Genomic DNA, 22,423 nt, shown 5'->3' on the forward strand with positions numbered 1-22,423 from the left:
ATTTATACTTCATTTAGGTGATTTAATTGATAGATTTCATAATTATTTTCATTTCTTTATAATTCAATTGGTGCCTTAATCATTTTGTTCATTTTGGAGCATAAGCAGGACAAATTTCATCACATTTAATCACCACTTCAAGAGAGGTACATTCTTTTATTATTTTAAATTCTCTTATGTGCTCCAATGTGTTGTTATGTGCAATTGCATGTTTTGGTTGTTTTTCTTTTATTTATTATTATTCATCTTTATTCATTTCAAGTTTCATTTATTTAGCTTTGGTGATTATTTGAGAGGCATTTAAATGTCAAATTGTAATAGTTAGGTGCTCAAGACATGTATTTTGTTATAATATGTAATAGATATGTTCCAATTTTGGCAAATATGTAATTAGTTAGATAAATGTAATAGTTAGGTTGTTATTTTTAACTTTCCCCTTTAGATTATAGTTAGAGCCCCAAATTGTAATAATTAGGTCCTCATGTATGTTTATTTGCTTGTGTGTTTGCATGCTTATGTGTTTACGTGTTTTACTCGCTTTCTTAGGAGGTTTGAATCTAGATATTATGCTTACGTGCTATATGCTCTATGTGCTTACGTGTTTACTTGCTTTAATTATGTTTATATGATTTCTTGTGTTATAATAAATGCATGACGTCACCACACTAGTCCAATGCCAGTTGTGGCCTATTTTCTCGATTTTTCGTTAGTCCAACGCTAGTGAGAACTTATAGACATGGGTTAGTCCAATACTACACCCTTAGGGACCCATCCATGCGCTAGATCATGTTTTCGTGACAATCACTATATTTCATGCATATTTTCTACTTTTTAGCATCTTTATCATTTTGCATAATATTTCCTCTATATGTATATCCTTTATCCCTATATGCGAAATATGACATTTAGGCTTGTATTCCATTTAAGAAAAATTAGAAATAAGTTAGTGCATTTGCTTGATTAGGTTAGCGAGTATCCTTCAAATATGGGAAATAGACGAGTATGGCTCCTTAGTTTTAGCATGGTCGTATCTCCTCTATAAAATGAAAAATTGAGGTACGAATCTTAGTCCCTTGTACTCATTATATTGCATGTCTCTCCTTTAGGTCACGGATATTTATATATTATAATTTTCCTTTTTCTTCGAGTCTTATTTTTGCATATTTGTGACTTCTTCTAAGTATCAATTTTGAGCATCACAATTAATGTGATTTGTACCAATTAAATTTTAAAGAGATATTTCAACCCTCCTGATATCCATTAGGACTAGATTTGCATCCATATAGTAACATCTAAATGTGATGAGTTTCATAGGTTAAATTAAGAAAATTTTCAACTAAATCACGTAATTAGCCTTGGCTAAGTTGAAAGGGTATCTTAGATCAAATCTTTGTCTTCTCTTTTTTCAACTGTGACTCCTGAACTTTTTTCTCTTATTTTTTGAAGACCTGGAGTCGTCTAAGAAGGATTTTGTTTATTTTTTTATTTTATTAAAAAATATATTTTTTGGGTGACTTGGTACACTTTAACTTAATACTAAGTGGCGACTTCTATTTTTACTATAAAAAAAAATCCTTTTTAGACTATTATTTTGGGCCAAAATCGTTGCACTTTTTAAAGTCTCATTTTAGGCCCTTATTCTTTATTTATTCTCTAAAAATAAAAAACCCATTTTCACTCAAAATTAATCAAAAAATTCATTTTTATAACTCGTAATTTTATTTTTTTAAAAAGGGGCGCGACAGCTGGCGACTCCACTGAAGACGTTTAGAGAGTCCGATCACTTGATTTAGCCGATCATTTTCTTTTTCTAACCATTCTACATATCACATTAGAATGTTTAGGTTGCATTTTTCTTTTACTTTTTATTTTTTCCTTCATTTAGGGTTTTTTGCATTTTCACACGCGCAATCGTCTCTTGATATTCGCATATGCGATGATTTGTTTATTTACTTTCATTTATTTATGTTTATATGCTTGTATCAAGTTTGCATCTTGGGTGGGGGGAATATCACCTTAGAACCTTCACGCTTGTTTTAATGATAATCCCTCCCCTTAAAAGGAAGCACCTCATATGTGCATACATTATTTTTGTCTTATTTTTATTTTTATTTTTATTTTCTCGTGAGTGTCATCCCACACTTTCTTGTTGCATTCGAATCGATTTTCTTAGATAGGTGGATGGTGTGCTCTGCACTCATAACAATGCCTAAGGGATCACTCAAGTCACCGATCGAAGGCCTTAGAATTGATGACCCTTCGCCTCTTGGTCTGAAAGTTTGGGAGTTTAAAATCTTATCGAGTCTAGATGCATTAGTAAGCTAAACATCATGCATTCATAATAGAAATTATCTAAAATAGAGTCAACCTTACCCAATTAAAAACAATAGACACGAGGGGAGGAATTCCACCCCCTTTACTTGATTTTCTATTCTTGTATCATTTATTGTTGCAACGTGCTATGTGTTATTTGTTGAACTAACCTCTCCTTATTTTCTCTTTTTCTGCATACACAAATCTTAAAAATAAGAGTCCTGACATGGTATTCGTTGAGGACAAGACCGCCTTTTATAACAAGCACATTTAAATTTTAGTTAATTGCATTAATAATATGCATATGTATTGCACATCATTTTAGCCTTACCCCAGTATTTAAATGAGCCACTTTTAGGTCATATTTCAATTATTGCATTGTATAGTTAATACACTTTAATAAATTGTCATCATGCATTAACCATAGAGGGAATGTCGCATAGGGATTCCCACATTAGAAATAAGCTACCTCGTGTCTCGGATATGTAATCCAATGAGACTTGCATGTACCTTACTTGATTTACAATCTTTGACAATTTTCTTTCATTCAATTCTTTTTTGTTAACAAATTTTACTATGTCCTCTTCATCACTAAACTCATAGTTACTATCAATGAACTTTTCACCATTACCAGATTCCTCATCTTCCTCAACAGATGCCTTCTTTTTGCTCTTCTTCTTTCTCCCAAATTTTTCAGCCTAATTTTTATTTGTTGAGGATTTTTTTCTTTAATGATTTCTCTTTTCTTGATTTGCCAATACAAGGTGCATTCTTTCCTGCATTCTGCACTTTTGAGTTTGTCCCACCTTGTTCTTCTCTAAAATTCTGATTTTGCCCTCCTATATTTGCCCCATTTCCCCTTCACCAGCAACTCTACTTTCAATTTCTGAGTTTGTTTCACTTCATTTTTTTTAGTAAATTTCAAGTTCTCCTCTCCTATAGCTGCTCCCCCGGTGTGCTTATTAGCTCCTGACTCACCTTTACCTCTGCTATCCTCTTCACCTTCATTTTCAAATTGAGTTACAGGAATATTACTCAACATCATTTCTTCTACATCAGAAGATTCTTCATACACCTCACTTCCTTGTTGATTTTCATTAGGATTAGCCCTCTCTTTTGCTTTACATGGTCCAACTTCACATCCACTTATAGAGTAGGTTTTTAGGTGCACAAAGTATACATCAACCAAACCACATTTTATTCCGTATCTAATCAAATCCTGAGCAATATCTTCATATAAAACATATACTAATCAATCCTCCATGTTCTTCCCCAGTATTAGGTAATGGTATATTACACTAAACTTAGAATACCCTAGATTTTCTGCAACCCTATCAAGTGTACATATAGACCATCTATCAGGATTACAATAGTGGTAATTTTTTACACGACCCCCACTATATTTTTATTTGGCAATTCAGTGAGTTCACCTTTGTAATGGACCCTAATGGAAAATCGATTTATACCATCTGCCAACCATTTAGGTGATAGTTAACAAGAAAAAAAAAGATTATCTTTGGATTGACCGACCATAATAGAGACAAAAATACAAACTGGATCTATCCATGTAAAGCGACAACATAACACAAAGGACTACATGCAATTGCAATAATATAAGGCATAAAATTGACCACAGCAACCCTAATTAATATAATAATACTTCTTAAGTGCAATAATCATGCTTATTGCAACTCTATTTAAACTATTCACACAGTATCTGTCATCATTCCACAAATTTTTTAGTTTAGGGTTTAGAAATACATACTGTAATTTGGGATCTATTCAATGTCTTCTTCGTCCATCACTCTGATAGGCCTTTTTCTTCTTCGCTTCAATCACCAATGTTCCTTTTCATCAAGATCAGTCCGCTGCTGGATAGTGATAATTTCGTTTCCTTTTGGGTTGAGAGGAATCGGAGATGGAATAGTGGATTAGTACAAAAATAAAGGTTTTAACTAAACTTTGCGCCATTCGCCCCTTACATTTTGGTCAACAAATAAGTGGTTTGGTTTTTTTTACCCTTTAAAAGTTGGGCACATGATGTGCGCGTGACACATTCTGACCAAAAATCGCTTGAAAAAGTGAAAAGGGACTTAAATTGATCCATTTTTATTTGCTAAGGACTAAAAGTGATCATTTTCGTTTTGAGGGACTAAATTTTCACATTTACAATATGAGAGGGACTATTTATGCAGTTCTCCCTTATTGATATATTAGAACTAATACCAAAAAAGCACTATATCATAACTAGTATAAAAAAATCACTATACTTACCGTACATAAAAAGTAAAAAGTTAATTCATTATTAAACTGTAGATAATACATCATAACACATAAAATTAGTAAGACATCATGTATAAAATGACTGATTTCTAATAGGGTAAAGTATATTGTTATACCATCCCTCTTGTTTAGCAATTTTTTTTGTATAACCCTCTCAAAAGTTATACATAACTCATTCATAGTTTTGATTAAAGTGTCAAAATAACGGAACCCATCGAAATGTCAAGATTATCCTTGTTTAAGAACTAAAATGGCTAAAGTGACCAAAATATATAAACATAATATGCATGACCCTTTAACTCTTTATGGTTTTGTATTTTTACCGCATTACTCCCTTATGGTTTAGTGTTTTATAACATAGCCTGCTTATAGTTTTCAAAAATATACGTAACCTCCTATTGTTAATAAATAATTTTTAACTTTACATAGAAGTACTTTGATATTTTAGTTGACTCCGTTACGGAATACAAATTTCATCATTTTAACACTTTAATTCAAATCATGAGAGAGTTATGTACAATTTTTGAAACCACAAGGGGGTGATGTGAAAAAATACTAAACCACAGGGAGTAATACATTTTACAGTAACTAGTATGTTTCTTCTTTTGTTTTTGGTAATTATTAAATAGTAGTAATAGACCATCATACATAAAATTAGTCTAGAGTCAAAGTTCCTTTGCCTGAATTTGGAATTTACTCCTGTTTGGATGGCTTTTTTTAGAGTTTTTGTGAAGAAATGTACGGTAGCGATTTAATAGATATGAAATAAAAATGCGATACATAAGAAATTTTTGATAGAAAACTGCAATCCAAGTCAAACACTTCTTATGGCTTTGTAGTCACGAGGAGTTAGTCACCAAGGACTTGCTTACCAAAAAGGAGAATCATTCGTGACAGTTCATGTGCTTTCTATAATGTCACTGTGGAAAATGCTGAACATATTGTGAAGACTTGTCCCAAAGCTGTCAAGTCTTTAGTCTTCTTTCTCTTTTCCTCTTAATGACCCTAATTTAGTCCAAATGAGTTTTGTAGAATGGTTGAAGTATGCTACACAAAACTTCAATCTGTTCACTTTCACCAAATTCCGCGGAGCTTCTCTTTCCTCTCACGTCTGCTGGGGGGTCTTTGGCCTAATAGGATCAAATCCTTATTTGACCCCCTTAAACAAGCCAAAAAACTTGGCCTGCACCCTCTTGTACTGATGCAGCTGCAGAATTCCTTTTCCAGGGACCAAATGTTGCTAATTGGTTGGGAATCACCTATGCGACCCTTTGCTATGCTAAACACAGATGGTTCTTCACTAGGAAACCCGGGACCAGCAAGTGCAGGCGGGCTTTTTCGCAACCACACGGGAGAGTGGCCAATTGGATACAGCAGATTCATTGGAAATGCAACCAACAATGTAGCTGAAGCATGGGAATTGAATCAGAGATGGGCTGTAGATTGCAGTGCAACAAAATTATTCACATATCATCATTGAAGCAGATTCAAAGGTTATCATTGATCAGATTACAAGCACAAATTCTGATCAGCACTCATTCTCCCCTTTAATTTGTGATTTCAGAGCTCTTGTCCAACAACTCACTCTGAGTCCAGTTTAGACACAGTCCGATGGGTTTGCTTCCGCCAGATGCTTGTAACTGGCGCCATTTAATTTAATTTAACTTTCTTTTTCTTACCAACACAAATACATAAAATTAGTAATACATCATATATAAATGATTGATTTCTTTAATAACAAGTATGTTTCTTCTTTTTGCTTTTGGTAATTATTAAAGGGTTGGTGTGCAAATATATTTCAGGTGTTGTATTTTTAGAAATGTAAAATTAATTAGAAAAAGTAAATAAATACAAGAGAGAGTAGGTAATATTAAATAGAGAAAGTACATAAATATAAGGAAAGATAGTAATTGTTAGTATATGTATATACATAATAGGTTGGATAAATTTTAAGTGTGTTGACGAGCATCCAATGAGCACCCTTTAAAAAAATCATTAGTAAATAGCAGTAATATATCATCATGCATAAAATTAGTAATGCATCATATGATTGATTTCTTTAGTAATAAAGTCAGAGCAAAAATATACCAAATTTAGTTCAATAAGAACTCGTTTAATGCTGTTTGAAAGAGCAAATGGCACAAATTATCACAAAAACTTTTTATTTTGTCAAAAAGTTAGCCATTTTAACTTATTAAAATAAACATTTTGCAACCAAAAAGTGTGCACTTTTTATTAGTTGAGTGATCAAAAGTGTGAGTTTATACTGAGCGAGTGAAAAAAAGAGTACTTTTTGGTTAGTTAAATGACCATTTTAGCTAGAAAAAAAGTTTTGTAACTAAAGCAAGGAACTCTAACTAGTTCAATAAATATTTTTCCCATTTGCTCTTTTTTTAATTTATGATATCAAACTTAGAAAATTAGAGCTTATATGCCAAAATATTAAAAAAAAATGCATAAAAACAAATTTCAAGTTTTTTCAAACCTACAAGTCCAAACACCGTATCATAATGCTCATTTAGGTTCGTTTATACTCTTAAATTCTAGCGATCATTGGGCTTTTAGGAGCCTCACCTTGTATTTTGAAATTAACTGAGTTATCTTATAATTTCGCAATATGTGATTGATATAGAAATCAATAATGTAATCAATCTAGAATAATAGTTGCACCTAAAATAAGAATGTTATGATTTATTAATCATCAAAACTTTTGTCTAAAGTAAATGAAATGATGGAGGAAGGAGAAAATCCCTCATTAAGATGGAAGCATTTGGATTAAAATCTATGAGTCAGAATTCCAATGTCACCCAAACGAGACTTTGATTTAGTGAAATAACTAAATTCGATTTAGAAGCTAAGAATGAATTCAAGTTTCATGCTTGTGAGTTATTGCACCTCTGGGTTAATTAATGTGCGACTGAAACATGGCAGGAAATGGAAAAAGTCCAAACTGATGTTGTATTGAACCTTAATAGTCCTTGGTTGCTGCAAAGTTTTAGCACCTAAATCAACCAGAAAACACTTCTGTGAAAGCCTGCTTACCTTTTTGCTGATGGTTTGATTCATTAGTTCAGGGATTCGAGAGTTTATTTCATGTTTTAAGACTAGGATGGTACTAGAATAGGAAGTATGTCTTGTGTGGGAAGAACTACCCATCAATATGGACACAGGCAAAGAAGACTCAGAGAAGATGGCACTCCATTTTAAGTCGGGGGAAATTGAACTCCCCAATATTACGACTGCCATCTGCTACTCCTGTTTTTCTGTCGTTCAATTGGACTCTCTGCCAAATGAGTTTTGTGGAATGGTTGAAGTATGCTACACAAATCTTCAATCTGTTCACTTTCACCAAATTCCGCGGAGCTTCTCTTTCCTTTCTCATCTGCTGGGGGGGTCTTTGGCCTCATAGGCACAAATCCTTATTTGACCCCCTTAAACAAGCCAAAAAACTTGGCCCCCTCTTGTACTGATGCAGCTGCAGAATTCCTTTTCCTGGGACCAAATGTTGCTAATTGGTTGTGACTTGAAATATTTTACCCTTGGTGAATAATATAATCTATCTTCAATCAGAGGACGGATTAAATGTCTCTTAATCACAGGCACAAGCAGATGTTTCTGCTATTATCAGTTCTACCTGTTTTAATTGTCTCTGGCCCTATTTTGATTCATCATTTTTTGAAAAACAAGTTTTTAGGATACAATGCTATACTAATACACAAAACTTCAACAACCTCAAAAATATTAAAAAAAAAACCTCAAAAACATCAAAAATAATCTCAAAAACAATCTCATCTACAATAAAAGTTTTTCACCTACATTACCACAGTAAAACATTTCAAACACATCCCCCAAAAACAGCTATCTTTTCCCGTTCATTTTTGGCTCCTTAAATAGCTCTTCAACGCTTATGTTCTGCTGCAGTTCTTTAAATTTGTCTCTTAATGACAAGCAGCGAGTAAGGAAGTTTTGGTATTCGAGGATTAAGATTGAACTCAAATGACAGATACCATTTTCTTGCCCCCGCTTTCTTGACAAAGATGACCAACAGAAACAACAGAGAAATCCCTTTTCTTCATCTTCTTGATGGTCTTTCCATTGGAATTCACCTAGAAGATCACAAAATTGATGGTCTTTCCATAGGCTGTTGGCTGTTCTTATTTTTTTTGTCATCAGACCATTCTTTCTATGTCTCTCATTTTAAATGCCCCCCCCCCCCTTTTCCCTTTCTTGGAGAAAGAGATTAATTAATTTTGAGGGGAATTATCAATCGATCTTTCTAGATAAGCTAGAATAGACTTAGAAATATTGTCCTAGCCAGAAAAATCAAAGTGAAGCCAATAAAGCAAAATCTGTAGTCTGAATTGCCTCCTTATAGATGGGGTATTGTGTCCATTTAATTGAGTAGTTATTAAAGTTAAAATCACAAAACACCCTGATCACTAATTTTTCTTGGAGGGATGGATAACTCTTGAATGTGCTTTTTCAAGAATTGGCATTGCATGGTGATTCAAGCATGTAGGTTCCCTTCTATTCCAGTTGTGATTGCGGAGAATAGTTTTCAACAAGAAACAAATTTATTGTTCTTTTATTTGTTATTATCTCCGTGTTTATAATAATTTATTGTGTATTTGCATCTTATTATCTTAATATTTACCTATGTTATTTTTATGTATAGATATGTTATTATGTTAGTGTTTACATTGCATGATACAATTGCCAGTAGCAGTACAAGATGATGCTCAGGATCCCTAAAACAAAATTAGGGGTTTCCAATGAAGCTAGTATTAAAATGCAAGATAATTATGGTCCTCATGAACCTATGTATATGCCGAGTGCTGGCACTTTCTCCAGAGTACTTAGCCAAACAAATACAAGAGAAGACAATAGCTGCATCACAAATAAACAGGTACTTTCAAAAATATTTAGAAGAGTCCATCCAGCTTCTTACTTTGCTCCCATCCATGCGCGTTCAACCTTGAATTAAGGCATTCATTTATCAAGAAAATATATGTTCTTAAGCTTTCACCTTCTTTTCTTCAGCTGAATCCATTTCCAGTCAAAATGTAGGAAGAGTTCAACAGGCATCGGCCATCAAACTTATTCCCAGAAAGCCTAACAGAAACAGACTCCAAGAGATGTCTGAATGCAGAAACAGAGCATAGACAAATGGTTTGAAAGTTTGAGATGCCGAGACCACATTTCTGCACCTTTATAGAGTATTTGTTCTAAGAAATGTCAGATCACCAGTAGAAGGGAACTAGCAATCAATCTGCCTGACCACCTCGGCGAAATCACAGAAAAATCCCAAAACACCAAGTTCTAGACTACAGAACTGAATTATGAACCAAATATAATGACTAACCTGTCACGAGTTTATGCTTGTGATCATGAGAAAAACAGGTTTCAGGGATTTAAACTTGGTAAGCTCCCTGATTCACTGGATCCTAAATACATTCCTGCTAATGCATCCTGTCCATTAGAAAATTTTGCATGATTAGGTGATTTGTTTGGTGGGGATGTATTTGCCAGCTAGTATTGATTATGGCTGATACGGCAGGGAGGTCCTCAACTAAGATATGTATTATGATATTGTCACTGCTTATTCTGCTTTAATGCTTGTGTATCTGAGAACTTTGTCCTCTTATCCAAAAAGAACGCTATAAAATTACAGTTAAGGATTCACGCAAGCATTGACTAATCCTTTATCCTGCCTGACACATGTGCAACATCTAATTTTTGCAAGGCTACTACTAACTAACTTTGCCTGCAGTGTGTTTCAGTAGTTCACAACTTGTAAATTGGATAATTAATGTGCGACTGAAAGTTGGAAATTAATGACCTTTGTACACAACAGATGTTCCTTTGAACCTTAATCGTCCTTGGCTCATGCAAATTTTTGGCACTAAAATCAACTAGAAAACAGCGTAACTTACTAAAATTTACAAAATACATTTTCTCACTATAAGAGGAGTCCAAAGCTTTTGGGCGTTAATGCTAATTACAATTTCGCTGCTCTTTTCATTCATGAATTCAGAGGCTTCAGAGCTAGTTCATGTCTAAGGCTAGCATAGAGAATTATAAAAATGAATATGCACTAAGGCAAAGAAGACTCGAATAGACAGCACTCTAGTTTAGTCCAAGAAATTGAATTCCATGATATGACGACTTCCACCTGCAACTCTTATTTTTGGGTCATTTAATTTGATTATTTGCAACCACAATTTGAACAATATCTGTATGGTGAAGATAGATTCAGCCGCAATCTAGTATTCCCACATGCCAATCTCATGGACAAGCTATCATGTATAAAGTAAGAGTGATCATACAGAAAATGCAAGTTTTCAATTAAGTTTAAAATTAGGAATTAAACTTTGAGATAATGCAGAAATAAGACAAACCACGAATAGCATTCAAAACAGACAGGCAGCTGCTCTTTTCATCTGCATGATGAGTGAGCCTCAACACGCTGTCGCTTATCACCCAGCAAAATATGAAATCTTCAAATCCCCAGATATGTCCAAAGAGTGCTGCTCCAAGGTTCTGTTGTTAAACTTTGTGAAACACTGAAAGGAAAGATACTGCAAATAAGATCAATGGCAAATCTACATCACGTATTACACAATGATTACATGTTAGAAGCAAAAAAGGAGCCGAAATCCAGAGATCCCAAATGGAGCCAATTAAGGATAAGATCCCCCTTCTCCAACAGTTAGACTTCGATTACCAATTTTTGAAGCGAACTTCTCAATTATCTTAAAAAGAGAGGGATCATTTCCACTATCTTTGTATGAATCTAGTAAAATGGAAAAAGTAGACAAATGCAGGGAGAATCCTTTCCTATCCATTTCATCAAAATAAACCACTGCATCATAAAATTCACCAGCCTTCAGAAGTCCTTGAACAATAATATTAAATGTAATTAGATCTGGAGTGCAAACATTTTCTTCCATTTTCTTAATAAACTCTTTGGCTTCCTGTAGTAATCCTTCTGAAAAGAGGCCATTTATCATCGAGTTATATGTTTTAACATCAGGATCTAATCCTTTAGAAGAGAGACTATAGAAAAGATGCCGGGCCGTATCAAGCCTCCCACTTTTGCATAATCCATCAATGATGATGTTGTACATAGATATCTGACAATCTACTCCTTCAACTTCCATCTTCTGCAATAGATGAAGCGCTTCCTCAACATGTGAATTCTTGCATAAACCATCCAACAATACACAGTAAGTGTAAAAATCAGGCTTTAAGCCAGCAGCTTGCATCTCATTGAAAACTTCAATTGCCGTAAGATACCTCCCCACACCAAATAAGCCCTGCAGAACAGTGTTATAGGTAACAACATTCGGTGTTAACCCTTTATGTTGGATTTCATGGAAGAGATTCATGGCCGGTTCCACTTTCATTTTCTTCATATAGCCATTTATCAATATAGTATGGCTTTGAACATCAGGACTAAGGCCGCTAGCAGCCATTTTATCAAAAATTCTCCTTGCCTCACCCATTTGACCCTGTAAACAGTACCCATCCATCAATGCATTATAAGTGACTGTAGTAGGATTCTGATTTTGCTCAATCATGGCAGTTAAAACCTGCTCTGCATCAGCTAACTGTCCTTCCTTACATAGTGCATCAATCAGAATATTAAAAGTAATAACATCAGGAACAATATTATAAGCCTTCATCTCAGTTAAGAGATTTTCAACGTCCTTCCATTTACTTAAATTGCATAGACCCTGGACCAAACAATTGTAAGTGATGACATCGGGGGCAATTCCTTTCTCAATCATCTCGTGTAACAGGGAGAGAGCTTGATCCATCATTTTATCCTTGCACAACCCGTCGATAATAGTGTTGTAAGCAGCTGTATGAGGCCTGCACCTTCCTCCTTTTTCCATGAATCTAAGGACTTGAATGGCCATGCTAGTGTTCCCAGCCCTAGAAAGCCCATCTATGACAGTCCCATACGTAATTTCATCCAGTATGCATAGCTTTTCATATATTATTTTCTTGAACAATCCTTGTGCCTCATGAATTTTGTGTTCCCGAAAGAGTCCTTTGAGCAGAGTGGTAAAGGTGGCCGTATTGGGCAAAATACCTCGCTTGAAGAAGCTACCCAATATAGAAAACCCAAAATTCACTTTACCCAAGAAGCAATAACAGTTAATCACAATACATAGCGGGTATTCATCAAGCGGAATGCATCCTAACTCAGCCATATCCCTGTAAAGAGAAATAACCACCAAATATTGCTTCATCTTAACAATACGACCCAGCAATTGAGTGAAATGAACAACACTAGGCAAAGGTCTCATCCGAACCATCTGCTTGTAAAAGCCCAGAGCTTCATCAAGGTTGCTGATACTGTCAATATCACTCCTTAATCCTCGAGACCCAGAACGAACAATCTCAGGGGGACAATTTCTAGTTTTACTACGAGTACTATAGGCTTGAGAAGCAGCAGAATGAAAAGCTGATTGAAGGATTGAGTTTCTTGGAGAAAGAAATGAAAGAGTAGTACAAGTAGCAGTAGGAACAGTACCTCTTGCCCCTGCCTTGTGGCGGAGATGAGCATCATAGACGACTGAGAAAGCCTTTTTCTTCATCTCCTTCGTATTCTACTCTTCTTCTTCGTCGGGCTCCAGCTGCAACCGGTGATGAGAACTTGAGGAGTGAGGAAAGAAGCCGAAGGCTTTTTCCGTCTTTTAGGGGCGGAAAAATGATCAATTTAGTCCCTAAATTTTTTTTTACGTCAATTTAATCCCTATATATTATTTGTAGCCAATTTAATCCTTAAACTTATATATTATTTTACGTCAAGGAATTCAGCGGCGGCGCCCTACATAATTTTCATTATGCTCTTAATCGATAAACCCAAAAAGGGCATTTTAGGGACTTCACTACTGGGCACCACCTCTCTCCCGCTCTTCCTTGAATCAACAATGGCAACCCACGTATCTATTGTAAAAACGCCATAAACCCCAAACTTTCTTTCTCTCTCATGCCCCAAAACCCACGGTACGACGTCAAAGAAATACATCAATTTCATCCTCATAAAAAACTTGAAAAACTCATACTGATCATCCATTTGTCCAAAAAAATATATCCCCATCAGTTGAGCCAATGCATCCCTTACAACATCCCTTACAGGCACCTTATTAAAACAAATCTAGACAGCCTTCTTATCCCCAAATTTTATCCATCCCAAATACCCTTGAAAAAGTTCTTGGATTTCCCTAACAAATCATTGGAAACCTGATAAAATACAATTCCATTGACCCAAATGTAAGTAACCAAGAATGCCAAGATCACGTACCCATATGCAGCTGATAAAATCTAAACAAAGTACATCAATGCCATGGTGTCGCGTCAGCCTAATTCAAGACCCCTTAGCAAGAAGTGTAAATCAACAACAGCATTTGAATCCTTGGTGGAATCATTAGCATCAGGATGTAACGAGGTGCTTTCTTGAGGGATTTCTAATGGCTCTGAAGGGGTTATAAAGGCAACAACACCAGATCGTACTGCGAAAGAGGCGCCATTGTCCACAATGGGGTCGGGCGAAAAACCCCAGACTGGGGTTGAAATTGGAGAGAATCACAAAGGTCCCATTGGGTTCGAATTTAGTGGTGGGGTTGAAGAGGGAGCGGGCTTAATCGAAATCACCCAAGAAGAAGTTTTCGTCAAAGGTTTCGACGCTAGAGAGATGAAGAAAGGCGTGACGGCGGCGGCGGCGGATATGGTAAGGGTGGCGGTGGTGGTGGTATTGTTGGTTGCCAAATAGGTTGAGATGGGAGATGAGGGACTTGAGAGAAGGGTCGCCGTCGACGGAAGAGATGAGGTAGTGGGCCCCCTTCTCAACGTTGAAACAGAAGGCGAAAACAAGAGAGATGAGGAAGATAAAGGTGAAGGGATGTGAAATGAAGAATCGGGTGGTTTTCTTGAAGATTTGGACTACTAATTGATTGCTGATCGGGGAGGGAAGCCACCATTTAGGACCACATCTGTCGAAGAGGCGCTTCCTGAAGGATTTGAAAAGAGGATAAGAAGCAGGGGCATTGTTTATGGAGGTTGGGTGCAACTACCGGCTATCTTGAGCCATCCATCAGTGGGATGCTTTGTGAATCAGAAAAGTAAAGCTTCACTAATTGGCTTTCCAATGACTCCGAAATCAGGCTCAGCCGATAGGAATATCCGGCAAAACAAGGAATATCCGGCACTAATTAGTGTGAATTTGGATTGGAAAAAAAAATTACTCCTCTTTCAACGGTCCCAGCATTGACTGGTTACGGCCCTGCATTGAAGTTCCTAAAATACCCCTTTTGGTTTCTCGATTAGGAGCATAATGAAAATTATGTGGTGGCGCCGCCGCTGAGTTCCTTGATTGGGACCGAAATATAAGTTTAACTATTAAATTGGCTACAAATAATATATAGGGACTAAATTGATGCCAAAAAAAAAAAGTTTAGGGACTAAATTGACCATTTTCCCTTTACGGACTCCCGTCTGTGGTTCACTTGTGATTAATTCATTCATTATTTTCTTGCTTTTCTTTTGATCTTTTGTTTTTATAGTTATTTTTATTTTTTGTTGGGAGAAAGATCTTGTATTTATATTATTCTGTCATTCTAAGTAGCTTGAATAAAAAAAAAAGTAGCTTGAATAAATTCAAAATATTTTTTTTTTACAATTTCTTGCTTATGGTTGTGGTAATTTATCAATTTAATTAATTATAAAACTTAAAATTATATCCACCCTTCTCAGTAATTTGCATTGAAAAATAAAAATAAAAACCCTCCAATGATCTAACTTTCCAGAAGATGGTGTCTAAATTTGCATGATGATGGATTTTTTCTTTCTTTTTGCGTTCCACCAACTTTTGAGTAAGGTTACTTATGCTATTTAAATCGAGTAATAAAGGGTTTCCTTATTAGTACTTCCAATTTTAAAATCCCTAATAAAGTGTATTTCCAGTTTTCTCAAATCCTTGATGAATTTTCTCTACATTTAATTGTAATGGTGAAATGAAGAAAGATCTAGATTTCTTTTTTTTTTTTTTTTTGCCATTTTGAGTTTCAATATTTAGACAAAACAATTATGAAGAATTTGCAAATGAGTGTGTATCATGAGAGCACATTGAAAAAAGGAGAAAAAAGAGTAAAAGTAAAGTTGAATATTTGTTTTTAAATGTATTAACTTGGTAAGGATAAAGTAACAAACAAAAAATACATTAGATACATATTTTGTTGAAATGTAATGGAATAATCTCTAAGAGTAACAATAAAGATAAAATTTATATATTTTAGTGAGGTCAATGGAAAGAACGAGAAAGAGCTATCCCATTTCAAATGTATCTCATTACCATCCTAACCACGTTATATATTATTCTCACGTTCTAAATAGCCAGAATAAATATAGAAATAATATCCTAACCACGTTATTATCAAAGCGAACAAAATGAAGTAAAAACTACATTGACAATTGCGTGCTTATGGCTGTGGAAATTTGTCAATTTAAGTCACTAATTATCAAAGTTATAATATTAGATCCTCCCTCATCAGTAAATTTTACTGGGAGAAAAAAATACTTGAATGATCCAGCTTTCCAAGAGTTAGCATTGCATGATGATGGACTGATGGTGTCCAAAGAGACCATGACTAGTTTTAGGGGCAAAAGGCAAGAAAGAATTGAACACATTCAGTGGATTCAAGTACAATAACATATATATATCAGATTGACAACTTTGGGAGAAAATCACAAAGGAAAACCTGAATGCTGCCAAGAATATCTCAGAATTTTTAGCTTGGAAATGTTCTCAGGTCCAGTTGATTATATATATATATAAATCCGTATGCATGTACAGAAACTACAATAATCATGTACAGAAACTATAATAATCAGTGACAGCATCAAGTAATTATCCTTTGACATTTGAGCTCAACTCCAATCTTAGCATTAGAAATAATTCCTCCCTTGATGCCTGTAATTAAGAGGCAAGTTTAATCAACCATAAGCAGAATATAAAAATGGGAAGAGGTATTCATAGAGCCAACAGCAGAATAACAAAGAAAAAGACCCCTTAACACAAGTAGTACTAAACTAATAATACAAACTTCTGCTTGGACCTGTGATTAATTAATAGACACATTTTATTTGTCATTTGCATGCACTTAAAGTATGCACCCATATAAATATCTCAGGCCAGTCATCCTATATGAATCACTATGAAGGGTGCTATCCAGAACTTTAAGCAGCTGGATACCTAAAACGTCGAGCATCAGAATGCAGACAATGGTATTATTACAGCAAGTTCTAACACACTTGTAAATTTTGCATTTAGATCATTGTCCAAATTGGCCGACAGCCAACTCCAAAATGTTTGCTTCCATAACTTCAGCACTATGTTCAGAGAACAAGGATGAGTATTCAAATAAAAAGGGACAAACATCAATAGAAGGGTGCTTGTGAGGTCATTGGCACAACACAGTTCTTTTATGAAGCTTGGATAACTATAAATGTGAGCATGCATACACTAGAGGACTTGTAAAACTTACTGAAATGGGGGAGGCATGAAGACTGTCAAAGGTAAGCTTGCTTGAACAAATACCATGATTATACCTTTCCAATATACTAATATCCCATCTTGGAAAGCAAAGGCTACAGATATACTGCTAAAATGAATGATTGCCCCAAAAGATCGTTACAATGCTAGTTTCCTTGCAAGCCAGTTGTTGAGGAATCCAACAGCAACTCAGACTAGTGTAAATCATCATCCACTTCCTATCGGATATCATGGGCCACTGAAACTTTTATCCAATGCCAAACATCCCCAAAAGCAAAGTCGATAAATCAGAGGCTATACGATGATCCAACCCTCCGCTTAATCGGCTCTAAGAAACAAACAAATGAAAAGGAAAACAGGGAGAAAAGTTTAGGAAGGAATTACACCAGGCATTTAAATCTTGGCGTGGTTGCATCACTTTTAACGCAACTCGAGCAAATCCCACTGATATAAGGGTGGGAGAACTAAACATTGGAATACATGAGTTGTTGACAATTTCCCTTCAATACAACCAAACATAGAATGGACTACAGAAACAGACAACCATACAAAATGAGATATACAGAAAACCCATTTTCCTATCAGTGGTTAAGATCCATTTTGTGATGCTAAACAAGGATCTGTAACAGAAGTACTCAAACTTCACAAGCAAATATCATAACTGGTTACGTGCAATCAGAATAAACCAAATATGAGCATCAAGAAAGCTTAAAATTAGGAATAGAACTTTGAGAAACTGACCCGAGAGGAATGATAAAAGAGTACAAACCATGACTAGCATTTAAAAATGGCAGGCTGCCACTCTTTTCATCTGATACTAATAAGAGAGCTTCAACACACCATCCCTATCACTCTGCAGGTATTAAATCTTCAAATCTCTAGAATGTGCTCAAAGAGTGCTCCTCCAAGGACTGTTGATAAACTTTTTGAAAACCAAAAGGACAGATACTGACAATACTATCAGCAGCAAATCTACATCATGTACCTTTGGATGATTACACATTAGGAGTCAAAAAAGCAGTGGAATACCAAGAGATCCCAAATGGAGCCAACTAAGGATAAGGCCCCCCTCCCCCCCAATCCAATATTTAGACTTTACACATTTTTGGAGCAAACTTCTCAATTATCTTAAAAATAGTGGGATCATTTCCACTATCTCTGTATGAATCTAGTAAAAACGAAAAAGTAGACAAATGAAGTGAGAATCCTCTCCTATCCATTTCATCAAAATAAACCACTGCATCATTAAATTCACCAGCCTTCAGAAGTTCATGAGCAATAATATTAAATGTAATTAGATCTGGAGTGCAACCATTTTCTTCCATTTTCTTAATAAACACTTTGGCTTCCTGTAGTAATCCTTCTGAAAAGAGGCTATTTATCACCGTGTTATAAGTTGTAACATTAGGATCCAATCCTTTAGAAGAGAGACTATAGAAAAGATGCCGGGCGCTGTCAAGCTTCCCACATTTGCACAATCCATCAAGGACGATGCTGTACATTGTTATCTGAGAATCTACTCCACAACTTCCATTTTGTGCAAAAATTGAAGTGCTTCCTCAGCATGTGAATTCTTGCATAAACCATTTAACAACACACAGTAAGTGTGAAAATTAGGTTTTAAGCCAGCAGCTCGCATCTCGTCGAAAGCTTTGATTGCTGTAAGATACCTCCCAACACTAAATAAACCCTGCAGGACAGTGGTATAGGTAACAACATTCGGCGTTAACCCTTTATGTCGGATCTCTTGGAAGAGATTCATGGCTGCTTCCACTTTCATTTTCTTCATATAGCCATGGATCAATATATTATGGCTTTGAACATCAGGACTAAGGCCACTAGCAGCCATTTTATCAAAAACTCTCCTTGCCTCACCCATTCGGCCCTGTAAACAGTATCCATCCATCAATGCATTATAAGTGACTGCAGTAGGATTCTGATTTTGCTGAATCATGGCAGTTAAAACCTGCTCTGCACCTTCTAACTGTCCTTCCTTACATAGTGCATCAATAAGAATACTAAAAGTAATAACATCAGGAGCAATATTATAAGCCTTCATCTCAGTCAAGAGCTTTTCAACGTCCTTCCATTTACTTAAATTGCACAGACCCTGGACCAAACAATTGTAAGTGATGACATCCGGGGCAATTCCTTTCTCAATCATCTCGTGTAGAAGGGAGAGAGCTTGATCCATCATTTTATCCTTGCACAACCCATCGATAATAGTGCTGTAAGCAGCTGTATCAGGCCTGCACCTTCCTCGTTTTTCCATGAATCTAAGGACTTGAATGGCCATGCTAGTGTTCCCAGCCTTAGAAAGCCCATCTATGATGGTCCCATACGTAATTTTGCTGGGTACGCATAGCTTTTCATATATTATTTTCTTGAACAATCCTTGTGCCTCGTGAATTTTGTGTTCCCAAAAGAGTCCTTTAAGCAGAGTATTAAAGGTGGCCGTATTGGGCAAAATACCTCGCTTGAAGAAGCCACCCAATATAGAAAATCCAAAATCCACTCTACCCAAGAAGCAGTAACAATTAATCACAATACTTAGCGTGTATTCATTAAGCGAAATGCATCCTAACTCGGCCACATCTCTGTAAAGAGAAAGAACCACCAAATATTGCTTCATCTTAACAATACGACCCAGCAGTCTATTGAAATGAGCAACACTAGGCAGAGGTCTCATCCGAGCCATCTGCTTGTAAAAGCCCAGAGCTTCATCAAGATTGCTGATACTATCGATATTCCTCCTCAATCCCCAAGACCCGGAACGAACACTACTGTCAGATTTAGGGTGATGATTACTAACTGTACTACCAGTACTATAGGCATGAGAAGCAGCAGAACTAGAAGCTGATTGTGGGTTTTGAATAAGGGTGGAGTTTCTTGGAGAAAGAAATGAAAGAGTAGCAGTACCTCCTGCCCCTGATTTTTGGCGGAGATGAGCATCACAGACGACTGAGAAAGGCCTTTTCTTCATCTCCTTGATGGTCTTCCCGTCCGAGTTCAGCTACAAAGATTCTATCGTTTGTGACTAGATTTCTATCATAGGTAGCATATTGACAATATTAGCTTTTTGAAAATCCAATAGCAATTAACAAAACTATATGACTTTTTTTTTTTATCCTGTAGCAATAAAAGGAAAAATTGTTCAAAATATCCCTCACATTTTGTAAAATAACTTTTTTCGTCCCTCACTTTTAAAAATGTAATTTTACGTCTCTTACTAATTCGCATTGGTCAAGTTTGATCCCTACTTAGGTATCCGACTAATTTTTTGTCGAAATTCACCACGTGCCTTGCACGTGATCATATTTTAAGAGCAAAATTGTCAAATTAAATTTGATATAATTCGATTCATAATCCCTCATATTTCATAAAATAAATTTTTTCGTCCCTTATATTTTACAAAATGAATTTTTTCATCTTTTATTGATCCTGTGTGTGAATAATTTTTTTTAAATCTATGTATATATCTATTTGATTTCACCTGAACAGTACGGATAGCATGTGAAATCAAATAGAGATATATTACATACTATTCGTATTGTTCAAGTGAAATCAAATAGATATATACATGGGTTTAAAAAAAATTGTTAGTTTTTCACTTATATTCATTTTCTTTTACTCAAAATTTGAAAATAAAGAAGACATTTAATCCTAAATATTATCGAATATTTATATCGAATTAAATTTGGATAGAAAAAATAAACAAAAGAAAAGTATGACAAAAAGAAATAAGTGATTGGCACTTTCAAATTTTAAGACAATCACAAGGCAAATAATTTAATTGTTGGTCTTAAAAGTGTCGAGTAGAAATTCAGATTTAAACTAAAATTTGTTAGCACAATTATAGAATTCAAGTTAGGTCCCATTAATTAGATGACCGTATTATACAACTCAATAAATAAATTATTACAAAAAGAGAAAGGTCACAAATATTGAATAGGTTCAAATGATGAAATCATATAAATATATACATGGATTTCAAACAAAATTATTAGCTTAAAACCCCTATATATATTTATTGAATAGCATGTGTATAACTACGATTAGCATGTTTAGATGAATCTAATAGAGATAAATTACATGTTAACTGTTCAAGTAAAATCAAATAGACATATACATGGGTTTATAGAAAAAAAGCTATTCATACACATGATCAATGAGGGATGAAAAAATTCATTTTGAAAAATGTAAGAGATGGAAAAATTTATTTTTTGAAATATGAGGAACGAAACAATTCATTTTATAAAATGTTAGGGACAAAAATACTCATTTTGTGAAATATGAGGGACTATGAATCAGATTATGTAAAAATTTGATTTAATAATTTTGCCCTTAAAAAATAATCACATGCAAGTCACGTAGTGGATTTCGACAAAAAACTAGTCGGAAACCTAGGTAAGGACAAAATTTGGTTAATGTGAATTTGTAAGGGACATAAAATTATACTTTTAAAAATAAGAGACGAAAAAATTCATCTTATAAAATATTAGGGACATTTTGAACGATTTTCCCGCAATAAAATGTAGGGAACTTTTGGTGCTGCAATTACCTAGCAAATTAGAAGCACATCAAATGGGCATTGGAAGCAAATGCGGCTTATTTGGATTTTCTTTTGCTTTTGAAATCATGATGATTGTTGCCTTCTTGCTGTAATCAATAATATTAATTCTTTATATTAAATGAGTTGGTGAATTATAAGAGTGCCTTTTAATATTAGAACTTGTTATGATTTGCTACAATATCTTTTATTAATTTCCTCTTTAAGTTGCTTCTTTTGCCATTGAACTTGTGTTTCTTATTTTGTCTTCATAATTTTAGATATGGAGTATTAATCATCGCAAAATTGTTAAATTATTTATCTGCTGCAACTTCTCTTTGTTGCACTTACATCTCTTCCAATTTGCCTTTTGCCTATTAGGTTTATTTTAGTCTTAATTGCTGCTCTGCTATTTATATAAAGAATAACGAAAGGGTACAAATCAAAGTAAATTATTATCCCTCCCCGTCTATGATTTTTTATTAAGAGGTGACAATGTTCCAAAAGATGTTAATCAAATGGAGGTAAGAGAGATTTTTGAAATTATAAGGATATTAAATGATATTAAGGCAAACCTCAAAATAGGTTTGTGAAATTACCCCAATAATCAATAAGTGAAGCAAAAGAAGCATGAGCATAGTGCCTCGTTATGGTTTTAGTAAGAGAAAATCGTTCGATGTTTCTCATATATTTGTAAAATGACTTTTTTGTCCCTT

At 34.9% G+C, this 22,423-nt stretch overlaps 1 protein-coding gene across 1 annotated transcript; it reads right to left on the reverse strand.

Moving 5' to 3' along the window:
- Positions 1 to 9,345: 9,345 nt before the first annotated feature.
- Positions 9,346 to 20,236, reverse strand: LOC113694021 (uncharacterized). Its single transcript, XM_072053503.1, is given in 5 exon segments — positions 9,346 to 10,065; positions 10,995 to 13,205; positions 14,011 to 14,171; positions 18,249 to 18,689; positions 18,692 to 20,236. Coding segments are annotated over 4 exon segments (3,981 nt in total). The 5' UTR covers positions 20,142 to 20,236; the 3' UTR covers positions 9,346 to 10,065; positions 10,995 to 11,276.
- Positions 20,237 to 22,423: the final 2,187 nt, after the last annotated feature.

Source organism: Coffea arabica, chromosome 6c (assembly GCF_036785885.1).
Source record: "Coffea arabica cultivar ET-39 chromosome 6c, Coffea Arabica ET-39 HiFi, whole genome shotgun sequence".
NCBI lineage: Eukaryota > Viridiplantae > Streptophyta > Magnoliopsida > Gentianales > Rubiaceae > Coffea > Coffea arabica.